Below are 22,070 nucleotides of genomic sequence, written 5' to 3'. Positions count from 1 at the left end.
GTTAATACATGTACACACACTTACAGTATGTTACAGATTCAGCCATTCACACACACCAATGCCAAGTGGAAACCGAACCCACCTTTTTAGTAGCATCTGCCAAGTGCCTTTTATGAAATTTTGTGTGGTCACATCTAACAAGTTTAATTTTCACCAAATCCTGTCATGACCTGGCTTTCTGCACGTAATAGTTGCCGGTTTACAGAGTTCCTTTTCGATGTAGCTGGAACGAGCCTTCTTTTCACACCTGTGGACAATTTACTCTTTACAGCAAGAGTAGGGAATTGCAGTTTCTTGAGAATTGTTTTCTACTCGTTTTCTGCGTCTCCTTGCTACTCACATGGTTTAAATCAGGGTTTCAATGGCAGGGGGGTGTGGATAACCCCAGGGAAAAGGATTAGTTTTTCCCATGTGAAGTGCCATGTGAAGAAGGTTTTTCTGCATGATTCAGAATTCCACGAGCACATTTTTAGGCAAAAACACACGAGGGACCGCGTAGATAAAACAGGTGTCAAACTCAAGGCCCAGGGGCCAGATCCGGCCTCCCACATAATTGTATGTGGCCCACGAAATGCTAATTATGACTACAAGTTTCTGGCTAAAATATGACATTTTCAAGTTGTCTTCAACTTTTACCACTTCTTTCTTGTGACCAAAACCCCCTTCAAAATGTATCAATGTGTGACAATCATAATTCACATTTCTTGGACTTCATATTCAAAGCAGCCCTCCAACAGAAACTAAAACTACAATGTGGCCCATAAAAACGAGTTTGACACCCCTAGCATATGTTATATGTCTTTTTTTTTTCTTTTTTTTCAAACTTGACTTTCCCTTGAAGACTTTCACCCGCGTTGGGACAATGCATCCCACAGCTTTTCAAAAAATCGCGGTGTGTATAGAAATCTTAGCAATAACATGAAATGGCATCCCAATGGTTCATTACACACCTATCGACAGATTCCAGCTGGATTCATCATCTTTTCCATGCACAAAAAGCCAGTGCTGGGCCCACTGTCAACAAGATAAACTGGGTTTTTACTTTCTCATGAATGAACCATCTTGCACTGCGGAAATATATTAATAATATGTGCAATATATATGTGTCTTACTATATATTACATTGATTACTACTGTATATATTGTAGGCGCTTGGCGATAATTTTCACTTCTCTGGAACGTTTGTATTATTATTATTATTATTATTATTATTATTATTATTATTATTATTATTATTATTAAATTCCTAGGGCCTGTAACTTAATCTATTGAAGTGGGAATTTTTAAACAAGTTTTAGTATAAACAAGTACATAATGTATGCCATACGTAAAAAAAAAAAAAAAACCGTTGTGAAAGGGTTAAAAGCCCTAACTGCATTGACATAATTCATCTCCTTTCATTAGCCGTAACTGGGGTTCTCTCTTTTACGCACGTAATTATAAAGGAAGTACAGTAGCAGCAACGTTTACTTTAAATGCACCAACAACTTATACTGGTCCACAAGCAAAACTTTATATTGAATGCGACAATAAATTGTGCTGGTCCACTAACAAAACAGTCGAAGTCAATAATATTGAGGCGCGTGCACGCGTGAGTCCGAATGCGTGCTCGTTCGCGTCATTTCCAAACGCACGTTCACGTGAACGTATTGAATGCGTCACCCGGGCGCCGTTGCACTGTTTATGCGCCTACCTACGCTGGCATTTAAGGATAAATGTTTCGATTTCAGGTGAGTATTTTTCCCATGATACAACTGCCGTGTTCGGGAATTAGTTTCCGTTGTTAAAAGGAACATGAGTGGCGTTTCTCGGATCTAAGCGCGTTATACGCGGAGTCTTGCGACTGCCACATTGGCGGCCTGTGAAGCAGCCCGCTTGCCTGCGCTAACGAGCCGCGAGAGGAAGAGAAGAGCAGCACCTCACAGTCTTTGCCTGTAGACCGTGGATGTTGTGTTTTTTCATCAAGAACCCCATGTCCGTCTGTCATTGTTGTCTGTGATGTAATGGATGCCCAAACTGCACGTAGTCTGTCACGTTCGGATGGGGATGAATTTGTAAGGTCGTGCGCAAGATGACGTCAGGATTAGCATTGTTGCTAACGTGTTGCCTGTAACCTGTGTGGTGACAGATAATGCGTACGTGGATTCTCACGGTCGGTGCAATTTAACATCGTGCTAGAGGTACACCAGAAACACACGCTGATGTTCTGTCTGTCTGCGTTTTACACCGAGAGAGTCAGTCGTTGCAAACCCGCTTGTATAACCCGTAGTTACGTAGATAGTGTTTCTATATTGGTAATATGTTTGTACTAAATATACATTGCCATTTTGGGTGTTGTCAATAATACACGTGTGCTGCTTTAATATTTTAACCAAATAATTATCTCACACTTTGGTCTTGAATTCAAAATGGTCTTGCATACAATCCAGAGAAAAGTAGCTAGCTCGCTAAGCTACAATAAATTGAGCAAAGTAGTTAGACTACTATAGTGCTACTTCAGTTGGGTGGGCTCCTTCAAAAGCAAAACATTTATTTTGTCTGTACATAAACACTGAGTGCTTTCACCCAGGGTCGTACAGGCAATCTGGTTTAGAGGGCTGATGCCTGGTGGGCCTTTCCATTTTGAGATTGTTATGCTTCTTTTTATTTTCCTACTCCAATTATCCTGAGAATAGCTCGCAATTAAGAGGGAACAATTCATTCATTCACAATAGTGATGGATCCGGCAATACCAACGCATCAATGCGTGGGTCGAGCTCATGGAACCCGGAATGAAAAAAAACACATTGACAGATGAAGCCCAACGAAACAGTAGATTTTGTCTGCCATTTTCAATCGTCGTCATAATCGTCACCTGGCATGATCTAGCACCACCTGTGTCACAACAACAGCTCATCAGCTGAATAAATCTTTCACATTCATGAAAGAATGTTTAAACTGCCATATATTGGGAGCTCGGAAGTGTAGTTTACGCACAGTCTAAATGGCAGCAAGCATACATACTGTACATGCATGCACCCAGGAATGACTAACTGAGTGCTAGAGCACGAGTATGCAGCAGCTACTATTAAGAAAGTGTCATTAATGTATTGCACTGAGCATTACTATCTCTTACTGTTTGTAACGAGCTCTGTTCAGAAGAATTTTTGTAATGTAGAGTTCAAAGATGATCTACAACCAATTTACACCAGATATGCAGTTTCAAATGTAATTTCAACATCCAATTGGAATTCCCCCCGCTGTTGTATTTTCCAGTCCCTGGATGAAGACTGTACGTTGGAGGAAGAAGAAGATGGACTCGTAGAAGAAGATGAAGATGATATTGACCAGTTTAACGATGACACCTTTGGGGCTGGGGCTATAGGTTAGTTTTGCTTTTGATTGCATCTGTCACCTTCCCTTGGGAATGTAATATTTTCAAATAAGACTATTTTTTTTATTTTTGACAGGAGTGTATGTGACACTCAACAATAAACCACTATTTTTTGGCTCATCTCTTCCAGATGATGACTGGCAAGAGGAACATAAGCGGCTTGCTGAGCTTGATGAGCGAGATGAACTTGGAGAGGATCTTGGGTTAGAATTGGGAGTGAAAGATGAATCAAGTTCTGGAGCAGCTGAGAGTTCATTGTCCAACTCCGTCACATCTGGGGCAGGCAGTCTTCCCTTTCACTCACCCCTCCCTTTACAACACCACTCCTCTGGTGGCATAAATCAATCAGGTAAGTTATGTCGGAAATACATTTCTTCAGAAGTGAATGAAAACTTTGTTGGAGAAAAAGCTTGCTGGGTACCTAAATCTATAAACACAGCTACTTACTGTACTAAAACGGAGAGGATCATAAACTGTGAGGTTCAGGTATGATTATGATGTCTCCAGCTAGCTCTTTTAGGGTGGCAAAATATGGATGTATATGCTCTGGTGAGAGAACATGGACAGTTGCTCCATTCAGCACATTTATTAATCGTGGTCTGCAATAATACAGGCAAAGAAGAACAAACATTAACATACATACAAACATACTGTACATACCCCATTTAATCCACTACTCAGCAGGCAGCATAACATTCTAAACTTCCAAACTCACAGCATTCAGCGCTAGCCAAACACAAATAAATGCTACATCATATGAACAAAACTCCATTAGCATAATTAGCATGCTAGCCTAGTATAACAACATAAATGTACAGGACGTCATACACAAGCATACGCCTGCTCTATAACACACAACTAACACCCAAAATGAACATCATAAGGAAATAAACTCACCTTTCATCACATACACACAATCACAAATGTGCTAGAACATGTATTATGAGCAACTTTTTCAATTTATGTCACAGGCTCAATGGTGTCACGGACGAGGAAAAAGAGAAAATTACGGTGAACCATTCACATTAGACTAGTGTTGCGTTCATGGAACACTCACAGCGTGGGAAATTGCACATTGTAATTTCGTTTGATGTGCAGTTTGTGTACAAACAGATAAACAATGTGGGCTTTCTAACATGTACTATACACCATATTGCCTATTGGCACTTTTGCTGCGCAAACCAAGTTGCCATGACTGCCGTTCAAAATGTACGCAAATTACATAAGTCAATCATAAAACTGAATTTCAAAAGCTATTAATTTCAAGGGAACTACCGGTACTTGGCACAAATGAAAATGCGAAAGAGCCAAACGCATAGAACACACACATTGCTGTTCTAGTATAGGTCTTTACTTTTCACACGCCAACACAAAACTGTACAATATTGTCTAAATCAGTGGTTATCAACCTTTTTTCAAAGATGTACCCCCTGTGAAGTATGCTTTTAATTAAGTACCCCTTAATCAGTGCAAAGAATGTTTGGGATAAAAAAAAAAAAAAAAAAAAGACTTAAAAAATCCTCAATGTCTGATATATTAAACTTTAGAACCTCTCAAAATGTATTTGTACTAGCCCCCAAAAACTAATCAAAATAAAGTTTCCTCTTTTGGATCATAGAAGAGATCTGTTATCAAAAAGAAATAACTTAATTCTTAATAAACATCTGGCCACAAAAAATAATCAACAAAGTGTCAGACTTAATCTCAGAAAAAATAAATTATGAATAAATATTTGTCTACAGAAAAATATTCCATTTAAAGCGTCTTCTTTTGGGATCATAGGAGAGGTCTGTTCACAAAAATAAATCATTAACTTGGAGTTCCTTCAAGTACCCCCAGGGGTACCCATGGCCCATTTTAGAACCACTGGTCTAAATCATTAAAGTCAAAGTTACAATGTCCAAAGGACCAAAAGTTCATTCCAACGACCCCCCTGGGTGAGAGGCATGGTCCTAATGCCCATTAAATGCACCCACTTCATACAAAATTATTCATTTTCTAGCAGTCTGCTTAATAAACAGAACACATTATGAAAATTCAGGTAATCTCATCTTGTCCTTGTGGACTCCCTTCTGGTAAGACATCCAGTCTCGTGGGATTTCTCTCACAAGTGTTTGCTGCTTTCTGTTGGTCGAGCATACGAAATCTAAAATGAAATACTTTTAAGATTGTGACTGTAATGTTACAAATGTGAACAAATATGAAGTAAGCAACGGACTTCAACCAAACCCTGTATTGGGCTGTTGCCGTTTACTGTCAGATTTGGAAGATGGAAGAAGAGAAGGTGACTTGGCTGAGTCGCTGGCAAGACTTGTCCTGGAAGCTGACCCGGCTATTGCTGGAGTCGGGACCGCAGAGAGACCTGTTTTTTCCCCAAACCGAAGGTTGGGGAATGACTCGAGGTCCAGAGTCCTGCACCAATCATCCCCCATATCACATTTACCTCAACCCCATCAGCAGCCTCATCTACGCCAGCGGCCTCCTGGGCCCCCCACCTTAGGTAAGGCCTAAAAACAAACATGCACGTGTGTTCTGTGTTCCAGTGTCACCTGTGACGATTTCACTCTTAAAAAATTGCATGACGGTGGATCTGGTAAAATCTTGGTTCATTCTATAATATGCTTTGCCGATGTTTTCTTGCACAGCTGCAGGCCATCATCCCTCCTCAGTACTCACCTACCAACAGCAGCAACATTTACTGCGTTCTGTACCTGGTTCCATTGGCCAGGTTAGTACTAAATGCTTTTTTTAAGAGTCCGTACTTTGTGTGTGTGTGTGTGTATATAATAAAAAATAAATAAATTCATAACTAAATAAATAAATACACACACACACACATACTTTCATAAGCTAAACACGATTGCTAGCTTGGTACAACTCCACAGCTGTAAAAAAAAAGTTATGACTGTACATACCAGGTATCTCAAGTTTTTTGCTCACTATTCCATAAGCCTCCCGTCCTAACCACAAAGCGGCATAATAATTTACTGCCTGAACAAGATCCTGTGTGCGAGGTACCTTCTCAAAGATGGTTGAACGTGAGGCGCAAAAAAGAAAAAGAAAAAAAAATTCCATCCTGCATACACAAAGCTACGGTGACTTTAATTGAATCGCACCGCCAGAAACTCTCATCCCATGTTTGGTGTAAAGTTAGCATCACTGCTCTTGTTTGTAGTGTAGGCATACTTGAGATTACCAGAATAGCAGGCCCGACATTTAACATCTGAGGCAACTGTCTTAAACCTATGCCAGTCCAGATAATCCATCCTAATACCAAGACTGATGTGTGAGAGCAAGCATGAAGCCTCATTTGAACAAGCAATAAGGCATCCAGACTGATGGAAAATCTAAAAAAGAAAAATTACCGCTAATCATGGGAAAATTCAACCTCATTTTTTTGCTCCTTGTGTGTGTGTGTTCCTGTATGGCTATACAGTGGAACCCCAATATACAAATGCTTGTGTACACAAAATAATCACTTTACGAGTAAAAATTCGGCCTAAGTTTTGCCTCTTAAAATTCAATATATGACCGATAACTCGCATGCTCCAAGAGAAAACTTTTAATATGGCGTTTATTACGAGCTTGGAACATATTAGGCAATTTACATGTAAAATGTGATTCAATATTGTTAGGTAATCATTTCTGATGGTTTGGGTTTGGGCCTAGGAAATGCATTACGTCCAGGTATGCCTTCACAAGTATAGCAGTTCATATGTGTGTGTATGCAGACTTCACCCAGTTAGCCTCCAGTGGTTGGTCAGATGAGCAAAATGGCACCCATGCTTACAGCTTCCCCGAGGGTAGATGTGACTACACAAAGTAGTTTATCACCACCTCTGTTTCAATGTGTGCATCAATAATGTATCCATTGTTGATCATATTTGAGGGTCCAGAAAAGTATGATATTAAAGTGTGTGTCTATACATATATACATTTAAATTTATATATGTATTCTTTTCCCTCATTTTCCAGATGAACTCACGTAATATCTGGGAGAATAGTATGGGTTTCGGACCAGTCAGTGTTAGCCCGGGATTGGTTACACACATGGAGGTGAGTAGACTAGTTTTACATTTTTGTTGTCGTTATATTTGTCATTTAATGAATTCAAATATAATCTTTTGATGACAGACTTTTTGTGTATCACTTGGAAATAAAACCATACCAAATGGAGTCATGTTGCATTGTTGGAACCTTTTTCATTATTTTAGATTTGACTTAGCAATAACAAACAGCAATGAGGATAGGCCCCTTGGATTTTTGTGAAGGTCAAGACCAGGACGATTGCAGACTTCCATATTGGAATTTTGTTTTTGCTTGCACATGGAAATAAGCCGGAGCAAGTTAACAAATTTGAACATTTTGCTGTAATCGACTGCAAATTATCTGCACCCAAGTACCGGTACTAAGATGTTGAGACTTAATTCATTGTAGTTCATGTTTCCTATTACTTCTGGTCTCCACAGTTGTAATTCCTATACTTTTCACCTGGTTAAGATGTAAATACCTTCAAATTGAATCTGAAACTTTGCCGTCTTTGATCATTGTGAAGCAACATGCGTAAATGAAACACCCATTCATAATTTTGTGGGAATGTCACTTATTTTTGTTACGAAATTTCAGATTGCTCATGTGCATTGCAACAAAATAAATTACATGAAAATCTTAAGCACACACTTGCAATTATTTGCACAAATAACAAACGTAGTTGTTATTTCAAGCTTATTAGGCCACAGATGGACTGTTTGAGTCTAGCCCATTTCTAAACAAATTAGGGTGAATGTGACCCCTGAACTAAAATGAGTTTAACACCTGTGCTCAAACTATTTGGCAAAGGTTCTGCATATTATTCTATTTTGTTGTTTTGTTTTTAATACCCTGCGCTTGCTATTGAATGTGTCTTCAGGATAGTCCATTAATGTCAATAATAAAGGAGGTGGGTCTTCCAAAACGTCCATCTCAGGGGAGGAATGATGAAGGGCGAGATTTGTCAGAAAGGGTGCCACCTCCACGCTCCTCTTCTCCTGTGATTGGCTCCCCTCCAGTAAGGGCAGTGCCAATTGGGACTCCACCAAAACAACCAATGGGTCACTCCTTAAATCATCAGGTAAAAAGCATATCACAGCTCCTGGTAATTCACATCATTTCTTTCTTTCTTTTTTATTTTTTTTTCTTTGTTGAAGACATTGTAGAAATTCTTTTGACAAAATGCTGTAGGAACATGCACAAGTCTGTAGAAGCTCACTTGCAGGAACATGCACAAGTCTTTTGAACCTTACTAAAACCTTTACTTGTAGAAACTGTCTGCCATTTGACAAGATGCTACTATCTTTCACCTGTTCGAGCTATCCTCGGCATCACATATTTCTAGCCCTTGACAAAATTTGTAAAATCCCGTTGTACTACTTTGTAGTTACTGTATTTTTATGTACTGTATTTTCTGCACTATAAGGCATACCTAAAAACCTAAAATGAAGTTTAATATTACATTATTTATATTAATATTGTATTAATAGGGTATTCTTCAGATAGTACTGTCCACAAATCATCTTTCTTCTTGATTTCTAAATGTCTATTAATAAAGTTTGTCTGTCTTACCTGATCGCTTTGTTGACAGTCCCTTTAGTGCAGTTCCATCTAGTGGATGCATAACGCCTTATAGTGCGGAAAAAACGGTACACGAGAACACAATTTTTAAAAAGTTTGTGTATGTGTGTGTGCGTCTGTAGATTCATCATCCTACAGCAGTTCATGTGAGAGCACCAATCCAGCACAGATACCCTCCTCCTTTCCCTGAACGTTTGTCACCCAACACCTTGCTCAATTTTGCTGTGAGTTTTTATCCCCCTCTCAAATCTATCGATCTATCGATCTAATAAAATTAATTTTAAATGATAATTAATGAATCGATCTTCGTTTATCCCATTGTTTCCTAAAGTCATGAGAACAAAACTAAACAAATGTATCACTTTTATGTTAAGGTTGTAATTACTTCATTTTTTTCACTTAAAACTTGTTGTAGTAACTTGTTTTTTTTTCCCCTCCCCCACAACAACCATGCCTCTATGCCCCGACACCACAAGAACTCGCCATTGTGTCGTGGACCATTTCCACCAGGAATCAATCCCATGTTGTCGCAGATACAACGAGCCCAGCTTCTCAACTCACAGGTCAGTGATGTACGCATTTAAAATGAGCTTGATATCTTTGACACCAAAATTGACACCAAAAGCCGGCGTGTCCGGAGAGAACCCAGGTGGGTTCGGGGAGAAAAAATTCAAATCTGATATTGATTCCAGGGGGGGATGAAGTGAACGTGTACTTATTCAAATTATCTACACCTGGCTTGACATAGCCGTGCCATTTTACCCTTTTTCTTTGCATCAAGTGTGCAGTCGAATTAGCCAAGATTCTGCACTTTCTCTGTTATCCAGGATTTCTATATTCCACTTTTGTGCAATACTCCTCAGGTCTGTTCCACAACTGCAGTAAACGTTTGTTTGAGGTTATTGTCTGGAAGCACAACTAAATCTGAAAGTTCATACACTCTTTACACCCTGTACTGCGACGTTGACATGTTGTTCAGTAAACGCAGGTAAATGTATATTGTAATTGAAGAAAACTGAGTTTGTTATTGTGGCGAGTAATTAGATCAGATGGTACAGCCATCAAAAAAGAATCCAGTTCTTTTCAGAGGGTTCCCATATTTTTCTTTTCTTAGAACTGTAAGCATTCATTTGAAAGTACTGTTTTGTATTTTGGGGATTTTTTGGCATCACACATCTCCATGTTTCTAGGTGGCCGGAGTTCCCCGTGGTGGTCCGGTGCCTCCTTTGTTACCAGCCGGAGGTGGTTTCAGACCATTTTTTGGTGGCCCGCACCCTCCACATGGTCATCGAATGGGGCCGCCGCATCCTCACGGCCATCCCAACCACATGCCACCCATCAGGCACAATGCCACTCATCTCCATCCTCAACATCGACGCATACTCACACAGCGCATGCAAAACCGAGGCGGGTATGTATTTTTCACATTGCAACATTTGGACTTTCTCATTAAATATCTGATCTGTACCATTTTACCTCTCTGAAGAGACCGAAGTAGAACAGGAAGTGACTGGCGCAGCAGGGACCCATATAGCAACCTGATGACTCAGAAAGAGAAGGAATGGGTCACTAAAATCCAAATGATGCAACTTCAAAGTACTGATCCTTTCCTGGATGACTACTACTATCAGGTGTGTTTGGATATGATAGTGTTGCGTATTTTCTTTTGAAACTTTGAATTGTGCATGTGTCTATACAGTGGAACATCTGAGGTTTTATAGTTTATGACAATAATGTGATTACATTCTATTGGGAATATATGCCTATGACACTAAACACTAACGCGGCGATTCCACTGCATGCGTCTGCGGTCTGCATCCACACACCCGCACACACTGCGGGCATCTGCAGTTTGCCGCGATGCGCCGTGCAGCGTAACAAGATTCCTTGGGAAGTCAAACTACGCATGCACTGGGATCATCTACTGGTCGAGTGGGGGGACGTTTTCTAAACTTCTCGAAACAACCGAAGCTCCGTTTGTGGAAAGTTTGCTTGGATAACACTTCATTGCATAAGCCTTAAAAAGGCTTCTCGGGTCTCCTAAGGTGACTATACACGGGTCCCATTCACTGTGAAGCTGTGAATGCTGTGCTAAAAAAGCGCATGGTCAAGCTTTTTTTTTTTTTCCAGCAATACTCTCGCACTCTCCCTCTTGTGCGCACGTCAACTAACTCATCAACTAACTCCTAACATAATAATTCAAAACAGAAAACAAATGTGAAAAAATGAAAACACAATGCATACTAGATATGTTACATATGCTCAATTTACAATAGGTGAGTACATACAACGTTTGTTTTAACTAACGTTAGTGCTCCTTTTGTTTCGATGGCAATGGCACAGACAAGCAGAAGCAGGCGCGTTTCACTTCATCCAATCAATCAGCAAAGGAGAACACAATTTTGCCTCTGTATCCAGATATAGACCACCCCCCCCCCCCCCCCCCCCCCCCCCCCCCCCCCCCCGTCCTTTTACCGGTGCTTTCTGAACTGTGGAATTGACCATGGCGGCAGACCAAATTTTTCAAGTCTCGCGTAAAGTTGACGGACCGCGGCAGAGCAGAGCTGACGCATGTAGCGGAATCGCTCTCATTCATTAACATGGGTGCGTCGTGCGCAGTGGAGAGGACGCAGTGGAATCGCCCCGTAACAACGCATTGTTGATTTGGACCACTGTTGTTTACCGTCACAGGAGATATCATACAGTATCTTGTGAAACGTACCTCAGTTCAGTCAGCATATTTGGCTTAAAATATTGTATGTTTTGTTTTTCATGACTTTTTTGCAACAGCTTTTCCAAAGGAATGGTCCCCATACTTTATGTGGGTGACACCACAAAAAAACCTTAGCATAGCTCACAAGAGCTCACTTCAATGAGCATCAAATCAAATGTCATTATTTTAATTCCATTCTTACAGCAAGAATTTGCTGTGAATTCCGATTCATTAATTAAAAAAACAAACAAAAACAAATTAAAACAAATGTCAACCAGGATAGGATTGTGTTCAACCTCAGGGGTTCCACTGTCAAAAGAATACAGTATAGCAGTTTTGTATATTGTAAATTCAGGCCAATCCTGCTGCAGTAATTTACTGTTATTCTATGATTGTAATGCATCCTTAAATTTTTACATAGCACTACTATGAAAAGATGGAGAAACGTCAGGAAAAAGAGAGAGACAGCAGTAAAAAAGATCACACTACCAAGCTCATCACTCCACAAGTGGCAAAGATTGAACACACCTACAGACCAGGTAAATTTAAACACTACAAGAGCCTGTTCTGGCTCCTTATGAGCCATTGTACCGTTTCTGTGGTTACAAAACAATTCATTTCGTTCATTTAAAAGTTTGCGTAAATGTGAAAGGACAACCGGAACCTGTTGCGTTGTGCACTTCCTGTTTTCCCATCGAGCAAGAAAGGAATGCTTGAAGAGCGACAACTCCCAAGTCCTCAAGTCTTGAGCCAAGCGCAGCCTTTTTACTATTCTGCCCTCGCTGACGTTTCAGCTAGCTAGGCAGATAGGCAACTCCTCCAAAAAAGACACACCTACTTTAAAGCATCTAAAGTGATTAAAAAGGGGAAGAATCACCAACAGGTGTCTTTTTTTGGAGGAGTTGCATATGTGCCTAGCTAGCTGAAACGTCAGCGAGGGCAGAATAGAGCCTGAACAGAGGCCTGTACTTTAAGCGCATTCACACTCCAAAAATACCCCGCTACATCAGGTGATGAAATGCATCACTGAGATGCCACCAGACACAATGCTCAGGAAGACTTCAGAAAACCACTGTCAGTAAATACAGTTGGTCACTACATCAGTAAGTGTGGGTTAAAACTCTACCATGCAAAGCAAAAGCCGTTTATGAACACCGTCCAGAAACGCCGCTGGGTTCTCTGGACCCGATCTCATGCAAAATGGACTGATGCACACAGTGGAAAAGTGTTTTGTGGTCTGATGAGTCCACTTTTCAAATTGTTTTTGGAAACACTAGACGTCGTGCCCCCTGGGCCAAAGAGGAAGCGAACCTTCCGGACTGTTATCATTGCAAAGTTCAAAAGCCAGCATCTGTGATGGTATGGGGGTGCATTAGTTCCCATGGCATGGGTGACTTACAGTTCTGTGAAGGCAACATAAATGCTCAAAAGTTCATACAGATTTTGGAGCAACATATGCTGCCATCCAAGCGACATCTTTTTTTTACGGACGCCGCTGCGTATTTCAGGAAGATAATGCCAAGTCACATTCTGGCTTTGAAGTAAAAGATTCCAGCTTCTCCCCTGGGCTGCTTGCAGTCCTGAGCTGTCTCCCATTGAAAATGTGTGGCACATTATGAAGCGTAAAATACGACAGAGAAGACCCCGGACTGTTGAACAACTTAAGCGGTTTATCAAGCAAGAATCGGAAAGAATTCCACATGAGAAGCTAAGAGAATTTGAGAATTCCTCTCTTCCAAAATGTTTGCGTGTTATTAAAAGGAAAGGTGATGTAACCAAGTGCCCTTTCCCAACTTCTACTGGATGGGTTGCAGCCAGGAAATTCTAAGTTCATTATTATTTGGCAAAAAAAAAGAATGTTTATCAGTTTGAACATTAACTGTATTGTCTTTGTAGTGTATTCAATTGAATATGGGTTGAGAAGGATTTTCAAATCGTTGTATTTTGTTTTTATTTACATTTTACACAATTTCCCAACTTCAACCAAATCCGGTTTGTATTTCTCTCCTCAGTGGTCACAATATTTTGATGTCACTTAATGAAGTAAACTTTATCCATAAACTCCCCAAATTTGAGCTCTCTATTGGCATTAGATATTCATGGAAATCTTGAAGACAATTGATAGCAGGATTTTGACAGTCACGTTCACACCTCGTCAGTTTTCTGTTCTGACAGTTTCGTCGTTCTATTACAACGATAATAATAGTAGTAGTAGTAGTAATAATAGTAGTAGGGAATTTTAATCTAAAGATGTCTGTTTTGCACACCATAAAATTGCTGACATTATGCTTACTCAGTTAAAGATATGTAAAATATTGAATGACAGTTTGTAGCTTTTTGTTTCAATATTTATTTATATAGTAAATTTGAGGCAGCACACTACTGTACTTATTTTTAATCTGTTTGATTTTAGAAAAAAATAAGATAACACCTGGCAAATGTTGAACTGAAAGAAATGCCATATGAGTTAAGGGGGGTAGAACTCATGATATGTTGAGTAAAGTTTTTAGGATTGCCTGCAGAAAAAGGTAATCCAAGAGTACAGATCTGTTATGTACAGTCTCTCGAGTGTACTTTAGTTCCTTGTTGGGAAACGTATGTTAATAAAGAGTGCTGATGAATCATGTTTTCTTGCAGTTCAGTTTGCAGGGTCTTTGGGTAAACTGACAGTTTCAAGTGTCAACAATCCACGTAAAATGATCGACGCAGTAGTGACCACGCGCTCAGATGACGAGGTACGTTTTATACGGTGTCTGTGCAGTTTTCTTTTAGCAGTCATTACAGCATTCTAAAGCGGAACAGGTCGATGAAGAACTTTGAGAAACATCAAATAGTTCAAAAGATGCACAGACATTTTGCACACATTAATGATGCCACATCAGCAGTTTTTGGTTTAGTTTGAGTAAAATAATATGAATTATTTGTTAGCTTCAGACACATCATTTAAGATGTACTGTCGAGTCACTTTTCTTACATCATGTTTGCTTTTATTACCAGGAGAAGAGGGAAAAGCAGGTCTGGAATAAACGACGACAGATTCTCTACACTGTGGAAAAGGTAAGATGGCAGTCATGTACGGTGGGCCCCTGTGTTACGAACTTAATCCGTTCAGCGGCTAGGCTCGTAACTCGAATTGGCCGTATGACGGGCAATCCAAACCTATGTTAATTAGTGAATGCGTGCAATGCGTGCAAAAATCTTAGGTAAAAACATCACGACTTTATACACATATTAAAAATTAGTAACAATCAACTGTACAGTTAAATTAAATGACATAAATATACAAAGGAAAAATGACATTTACCTTTGGGGCAACGTGACTTGAGCTGGTGGTGGGTGGAGGCGGAGGGGAGCAGAGACCAACCCGCAGAATTTATTTATTTATTTTCTTAAACAAGAACTTTTCTCAAACGAGAACATATCACCGGCGATTTCCTTCTCTTTAATCCATAACAGAAGAAGCCTCTCCATTTTGTTGTCGACCGAGGTCCGTCCCCCGGCAAGGAAAGTCTTGCCCTTAGAAGATTGCTGAGCGGTTACCGCCATACTCACTAGCAAGGTTAACTATGCGTGCGCCTCCTTCGTATTTTTTTATTATCTCCTGCTTCGTTTCTATTGTCATCATCCTCTTACTTCTTCCTTTACCGTCACTAGCAATTTTCGAAGCCATGTCTAACAGATAATGTTTGCAAAGTCTTCACAATACACCGACCAGCTGTGCCATCAAGCTAGATGAAGGCGTTTGGCCAATAGCATATCGGCATTTCTGTGATTGACGTGACGCCGGCCAATAGCATATCCGCATCTCCGTGACTGAGACCGTGACTGTGACCTTAATCGACCAATAGCATATCGACATCTCCGTGACTGTGACCTTAATAGACCAATTAGCATATCGGCATTTCCATGACATGCGAGAAAATTTATTTTTGTTGATGCAGCAAAGCAAAAAAAAAAAAAAATGGGGACACACTGACCAGCATGTTGGATGGTTCGTAAGACGAAAGGTTTGTGCGTAAGAGGGGGACACAAAAACGCCGTTATCCACATTGTAAGATGAAAAATACGTAAACGGGAGGTTCGTAAACCGGGGGCTCACTGTATATGTATATTGACCCCTTATGCTGAAATGCTATCCTAATGCTAATGCTCACCATTTTCAGATATACAGTTTGCTGCTTGAGGTTCAAGACTTTGAAAAACGTTTTGTCCTTGCACCAGAGGAGGACAGGGAAGCTTTACTGGAGCAGCACAAAACCAATACCGTGCAGCTCTGTAACTCGCTGCAAGAGAAAGAGTGGGATGACAGGTAGGAACAATGGGCAGTCAACCCTGGCTATCCGCAGGTGTTAGAAACCCAGAGCGACCATGAGGAGCTAAAATTAGATACCGTATATTCCGCACATAAAAGCCTTCAAATTTTCCTGAAGCTGACAGTGCGCCTTACAATCCGGTGCGCCTTATGTAGAGATTACACCAGAAGTATTCATTTTGGGGGGGGAACAAAAAGAATAAAATACCTTAATTGCCATGTAAATTATTCATTGTTTACCTCTGCATTTGAATTATAAATGTATTTTTTTACCTTTAAAATTGTTTAAAACACACTGAAATTTTGATATGCTCGTATGTATTATGTATATATGGACAAGGCACAAAAATGGCATATTCTTTTAAACTCTTGATTTGTCTTAGTATTGATCTAAAGTATTTTCATGTAATCTAAGTATTTTCCCGCCCCCATTCTTCGGATAGTACTTTCCACAAATTTTATTCCGATTTCTGATTGTATATTTAGAAGGTTTGACTGAAATGAGATTACCTTTCCATCCATCTAATGCATGCATAATGCAACCCCGGCCACTACTGTGACTTCTATTCTACATGCCTGATAAAGCGATGCGTCTTATGTATGAAAACAGTTTCAAAATATATAATCTGGTGCGGAAAGTACGGTAGTTCTCTCCGGGCACTCCGGCTTCCTCCCACATTCCAAAAACATGCATGATTGGTGTATTGGACATTCCAAATTGCTCTTAATTGTGGTCGTGAGTATGAACAGTTGTTTGTCTCGGTGTGCCCTGCAATTGGCTGGCAGCAAGTCAGAGACCCTGGTGAGGATAAGCGGCTGTTGAAAATGATTGGGTCGATGAACTGACAAGCGGCTGTTGAAAATGATTGGGTAGATGAACTAACGCAAAAGAATCAGAACATTTTGGAATATTTTGAATCACTCATGGATTAATGTAAATTGGTACGTGTTTCAGAGAATGATTCTGTTATACAAAATGGTAATTTGAGAATCAGCGAGGGTTGACATCTGAACATCTGAACCTGAAAGACTTTATTTGGCCACAGAAACACGTATTGCACAGACTAATATATTCCTTATGTTCTCTGGGAAGGGTGAGTGATGAGCGCTGTGTCATGATCATGTCAGTGAGGAAAGGCAAGCGGCTCATTTCCAGGCTCCTCCCCTACCTACCCCACTCTCACGCTGCTGCCGTTGTAATGGCAATCGCCCGCAACCTTGCAACCCTGGCCAAGAAGGACAAGCAGGACCAGGTAATTAAGAGATTTTACATACTTACACTACTAGAAAATCCTCTGGGAGAATTTTATTATTTGTGACTGAAAGCTGAAGCACACTTAGGTTCTACAAGAATTCAAAGTAAAATTTGGAATGGTTTTGAGTGGCCTAGACAAAATCTGGACTTGAATACATTTGAAATGCTGTGGTATGATCATAAAACATAGGTTTATGGCCCATTTTTGAGTCTTTTTTTTCTTATATCTATCGATCGATCGATCTATCTATGCATAATGCATATGCAACTGAGGGTTCAGTGACACTTAGACATGATCTTGATGGTCGGGGGATCGAACCCACAGCCTTTCGGCTGGCAGACGACCACTCTACCACCGAGCCATGTCGCCCAAAAATCCGAAAAAGTTGTATAAATTGGGTTTGAAATGACCAAAAATGGCATTTTGACTGCTAAGTCCATATCCACTTGAAGTGATTCTGGTATTTTTGTTTTTTGTTTTTTTTTTCTTGCAAAAAAAAATTTAAGGCTGTTGTAGGTGTTCTTACAGGTCTATTGTAGTATGTGTGTGGGTCTACGTAGGCTTCATTTTTTCCAAGCATCCAACCTTGTTTATACACTGCTTGTTTAAAAAAAAAAAAAAAGCGCAGTAAATAGATGCAGTCTTCCTCAAATGTCGTTGAAAATCAAATTCCAATCTTTAAGATACTGAAAACGTGTGTCCTATATTTGGGGAACTGCGTCAAACAGAGCATATGTGTTTACTTGTGGCAGTGAACATTTTTTTTACAGGTACTGTATATTTGGACTGATATGTCTGCTCTTACTAGGTTCTCTGCTGGTTGGTAGAGCCAGTCTCTGTGGTGATCATGTCAATGTCAAGCACCGCCCTTACAGACTTGCTCCAGGAGCTTCAGGGCAGTGAGGGTCAACTTACCACTGTACTGCACAACAAGGTACACACTTTATTGTATTGATTTATTTTTTAATGCAATACAACCAAAAAGTCTGGCCGGCAATATGTCAATCAGGTCAAGGGGCCCTCCTCCAAGATGTGGGCACCAATGAGGAGTGGATTTCAATTTCCAAGCGGGAGTGGGTTGCAGCTCCTGCCCTCATTGTTCGATTGTCGCGCCTGGAGCCAGTCACGTGCTGCGTTTTGTAGGAGTGCCCCTTGAGCTGATTGACAGATGCCTGCTTGGAGGAAAGAAAGCTTTGAGATCCTCTTAGCTTTTGTAATAAATTGGAATTTCAAGTGTAAACTGCTTTTAAATCATGTTTGGTCAGCTACTTGCTTCACTCTAGTTAGACGTCCGAGCGCCTGTTCGTAGATTAGCTGCGGCTCACCGTGATCCCGACTAGGTACAGCCGATACATGGAAACGAGAAGGGAAGAAAGTACTACGAGTACTCTGTCATTTTTATTCATTTAAGATTAAAGTAAAGTACAGTGGGCCCCCGGGTTACGAACTTAATCCGTTCAGCGGCTACGCTCGTATCTCGGATTGCTCGTATAGCGGGCAATCCAAACCCATGTTAATTCGTGAATGCGTGCAACGCGCGTCGAAGCCTTAGGTAAAAACGACACACTGTATACATATATTAAAATTGAGTGACATAATCTGCTGTACACTTGCATAATATAATAAATACAATGGATAAATAGCTTTTACCTTTGAAACGACGAGACTTGAGCTGGGTGTAAGCAGAGGGGGGCAGAGTCCAACGCTCAAAGTTAACACGGCGATAGATATGCTATTGGTCTTACAGTGTTACAGTAACTCTTTCAGTCAGGGTGCAAATCACGCAGATACTAAAACATCATCCTCTTATTTCTTTCTTTACCGCTGCTAGTAATTTTAGAAGCTATGTCTAACAGATAAAGTTTGAAAAGTCTTCACAACATTCCGTTTTTCACTAATTTTCTCTCCTTCCTTCCATCCTGTCCCATCAAGCTAGATAAAGGCGTTCGGCCAATAGCATATCGGCATTTCTGTGATTGACGTGTGACGCCGGCCAATAGCATCTCCGTGAGTGAGACCGGGTGACCTTAATCGACCAATAGCATATTCGCATCTCCGTGACTGACTGATAATTATTCGCACTTTTTTTTTTTAAACGGTTGGAATGTATTGACAATTAATTTTAAAAAAAACACACATTTAAACCAATGACAATTCTTTGTCCTGCAATCGGCACATTTAATTTCATGTCAGCTGTTTTTCCCTTTAGCTGTACAAACACTACACTTAAATGGTAATATATTTAGACACCGTGAGTGAGACAGTCAGTGTGACGTTGTAAGACCAATAGCGTTCACGTTTCTGCCACAAGTATCTACTGATGATTGATGATGTCGCTACTGTTGATTTTATTGACGCAATCAAACGAGAACATTTCCACATACTCAATGGCCGGAATGTCGAATTGCTCGTAAGGCGAGAGGTTTGTTCGTAAGCGGAGGACAAAAATCTCCCTGATCCACGCTCGTAAGGCGAATTGTTCGTAAATCAGGGTGCTCGTAAGCCGGGGGCCGACTGTACTTCAGTAGTTCGACATCGGAGGAGTGCTCGTGACGTGTACATTTACATTTAACTGGTTATTAGAGAGCCTTCACAGTGCGTCTCTCTGCAATATAGCTTTTTTTTTTTTAAATAAATGCTTACAATGCAATAATTCCGCACACACACACCACGCTACAGTGTTGTAGTGTTATTGACTGTGTTATTGACTGTGGTGACCTTTTGTAGCAGTTTATACTCCTCTGTACTGGCTCTCCCATACACGCAACAAGCAACAAAGATTGAATGTGTGTTTTTTTCTGGTCAGTTTGGTGTGACGCTGCTCTATCTGATCTTGAGTGAAGGAGAGAGGATGCAAAGCTCTAACCCCAACTGTCAGCTCATGGACGACAATCGATGGTGAGATAACTTTGGGATGTTTCAGTCCTCCTTTGCGCTCTCCTGCTTTCCACTACCTATTTGGCCGTTTCTTTTTTTTTTTAATCTATAGTATTTACTGTTCCTCTTGTAATTCTACTTTTTCCAAACCCTGATGGTTATTCAGGACAGAGCTGGTGTTTGCTGTCACCAGGGAGTTGCTCAGCATTCCCTCTTCATCCCTCTCATCGCCCCTCTTCACACCAACCAACCTGATCCCCCTCTTCTCACGCTTTATTGACCGCCAACGCTTGGATTTGTTACAGGAAAAGTTACAGTAAGCCACAACCATGTCCACACAACAAGTACAGTATGTACAATTTACAGTGTTGAGTCACGCTATTTTTTTTCTTCTTTTCTTCAGGATGTTTGCATTTAGTATAAATGAGAAGGCAGGGCCTTGGTCGTACAAGAATACAAAAATGTACACAAATTACATTGATCGAGTCAGTCATATAACTGAATTAGAAATGCTTTTTATTCCAATGCAAAACGTTAATTAGATGCCAATGAGTTCTTATCAACGCAAAACCTTTGCATATGCTAACGTATACCAAGCTGAAATTAATGGCACAAACGAAAATCTTAACAAGCTAAACGCATACAAGGCAGCGCTATATATAAGATGCTAACATTAGATCGCATATTATCCACAATCACAAGTTGTTGGATCAATAAACTTGGTAATTTTTGGCATATTATCATCAATGACAATATTTAGACAAAATAGTACAACTTGTGGGCCAGGTTTCACCAAGAAACATAGGAACTTGTGCGTCACCTGACTGCTCAGTTGAAGCTACACCATCCCTCTCGCTACAGAATGTAATATCAACAGCGGCCAAAGGCGGCGCCAAAACTCAAAGGTCAAGCCAAACAAACCACAAATGAATGAACTGTTAAAAGATAAACTAATAAGTTCTAAAACATCATCATTTAGGATGCAGCCCCGTACCAGTTGATCCACAGACCGGTACCGGGCCGCGGTTGAAAAAAAAAAAAAAAAAAGTTTACATCCATAGGCAACAATATGGCAACAACAACAGTTGGGTGCAAGGACCAACCCAGTGAACAACTTCTCGCATCCATTCCTAACATCGTGTCATGTATTGTAATTAACCAGAAGGAGACGTATTCCACGTTGCATACCTTAATTAAATATATATATTGTGTCTTTCTCAGGATATCCGACTTGCCCAGGTAGAAGTCTCCACATCATCAGTCCAACCCACCCCACACTTGATGCAGACGTGTGTGTGTGTGTGCGTGCGTGCATGCGTGAGTGTGTGCCTGTGGGTGTGTGCGTGCGGCATAATGTAGTCATTTTAATCCTGTGTGTGTTCATGTGTCTGTGTGAGAATGAACGTTTTGTTATTATTGAAACCTGCATTTTTTTTAAGTCTAGAATTTTGATTACAAATATGCCCATGATGAACCTTCAAATTAAAAACTATTTCTATTATATAAAAAAGTACACTGTTATCTTCTTTTCCAGTTCTTTATATGCAGTGATAAATTCATCTGCTTTAAAGTTTTGTTTGTAAACTCTTATTGGAGGCTGTATTGTGTGGTTGAACTTTTAAAGGTAACCAGAAAGGGGGGGGGGGGGGGGGGGGTACTTTTTCAAAGTTCACATCATCAGAGACAATTGGGGGGGGTGCTTCTTGATCAAGGTACAAACTTTGGGGGGTTAGTCATAAACTGCTCCTTGTCAGAAGTGCCTTGGGATAACCTTTGATTTGATGCTTTATGCATGAATAAAATTGGCTTACTCAGAAAAATTAACGCTTTGGGTTTTTGTTTTTTTTTTAGTTTCTCAATTAAATCGAATGTGAACGTTTTGAAAGAGTTGGGTAAGTTTATTTTCACATGCACTGAAAAGATCACTGC

General features: G+C 40.3%; 1 protein-coding gene across 1 annotated transcript; it reads left to right on the top strand.

The window, feature by feature from the left end:
• Positions 1-1,581: 1,581 nt before the first annotated feature.
• On the top strand, positions 1,582-21,654 carry patl1 (PAT1 homolog 1, processing body mRNA decay factor). The gene is made up of 20 exons (XM_088419676.1): positions 1,582-1,730; positions 3,256-3,364; positions 3,504-3,722; positions 5,634-5,873; positions 6,019-6,101; positions 7,349-7,429; positions 8,283-8,483; positions 9,106-9,207; positions 9,460-9,546; positions 10,174-10,394; positions 10,470-10,614; positions 12,118-12,235; positions 14,334-14,431; positions 14,694-14,753; positions 15,860-16,005; positions 17,102-17,261; positions 18,073-18,198; positions 20,071-20,162; positions 20,308-20,457; positions 21,363-21,654. The coding sequence occupies exons 1-20, from the start codon at positions 1,716-1,718 to the stop codon at positions 21,382-21,384; spliced, it is 2,475 nt and encodes an 824-aa protein (XP_088275802.1). The 5' UTR covers positions 1,582-1,715; the 3' UTR covers positions 21,385-21,654.
• The last annotated feature ends 416 nt before the right edge of the window (positions 21,655-22,070 follow it).

This window comes from Hippichthys cyanospilos, chromosome 7, assembly GCF_059441005.1.
Source record: "Hippichthys cyanospilos isolate Australia breed blue-spotted pipefish chromosome 7, RoL_Hcya_1.0, whole genome shotgun sequence".
Taxonomy (NCBI): domain Eukaryota; kingdom Metazoa; phylum Chordata; class Actinopteri; order Syngnathiformes; family Syngnathidae; genus Hippichthys; species Hippichthys cyanospilos.
The sequence above is the reverse complement of the archived record's forward strand: the minus strand, read 5'-3'. Positions and strand labels throughout refer to the sequence as shown.

Bases quoted from the DNA above. Each gene is read 5' to 3' on its own strand.
- patl1 (XM_088419676.1), top strand. The intron at 5,874-6,018 runs GTAAGGCCTAAA...TTTCTTGCACAG, and splicing joins TCCTGGGCCCCCCACCTTAG to CTGCAGGCCATCATCCCTCC. The intron at 6,102-7,348 runs GTTAGTACTAAA...CTCATTTTCCAG, and splicing joins TACCTGGTTCCATTGGCCAG to ATGAACTCACGTAATATCTG.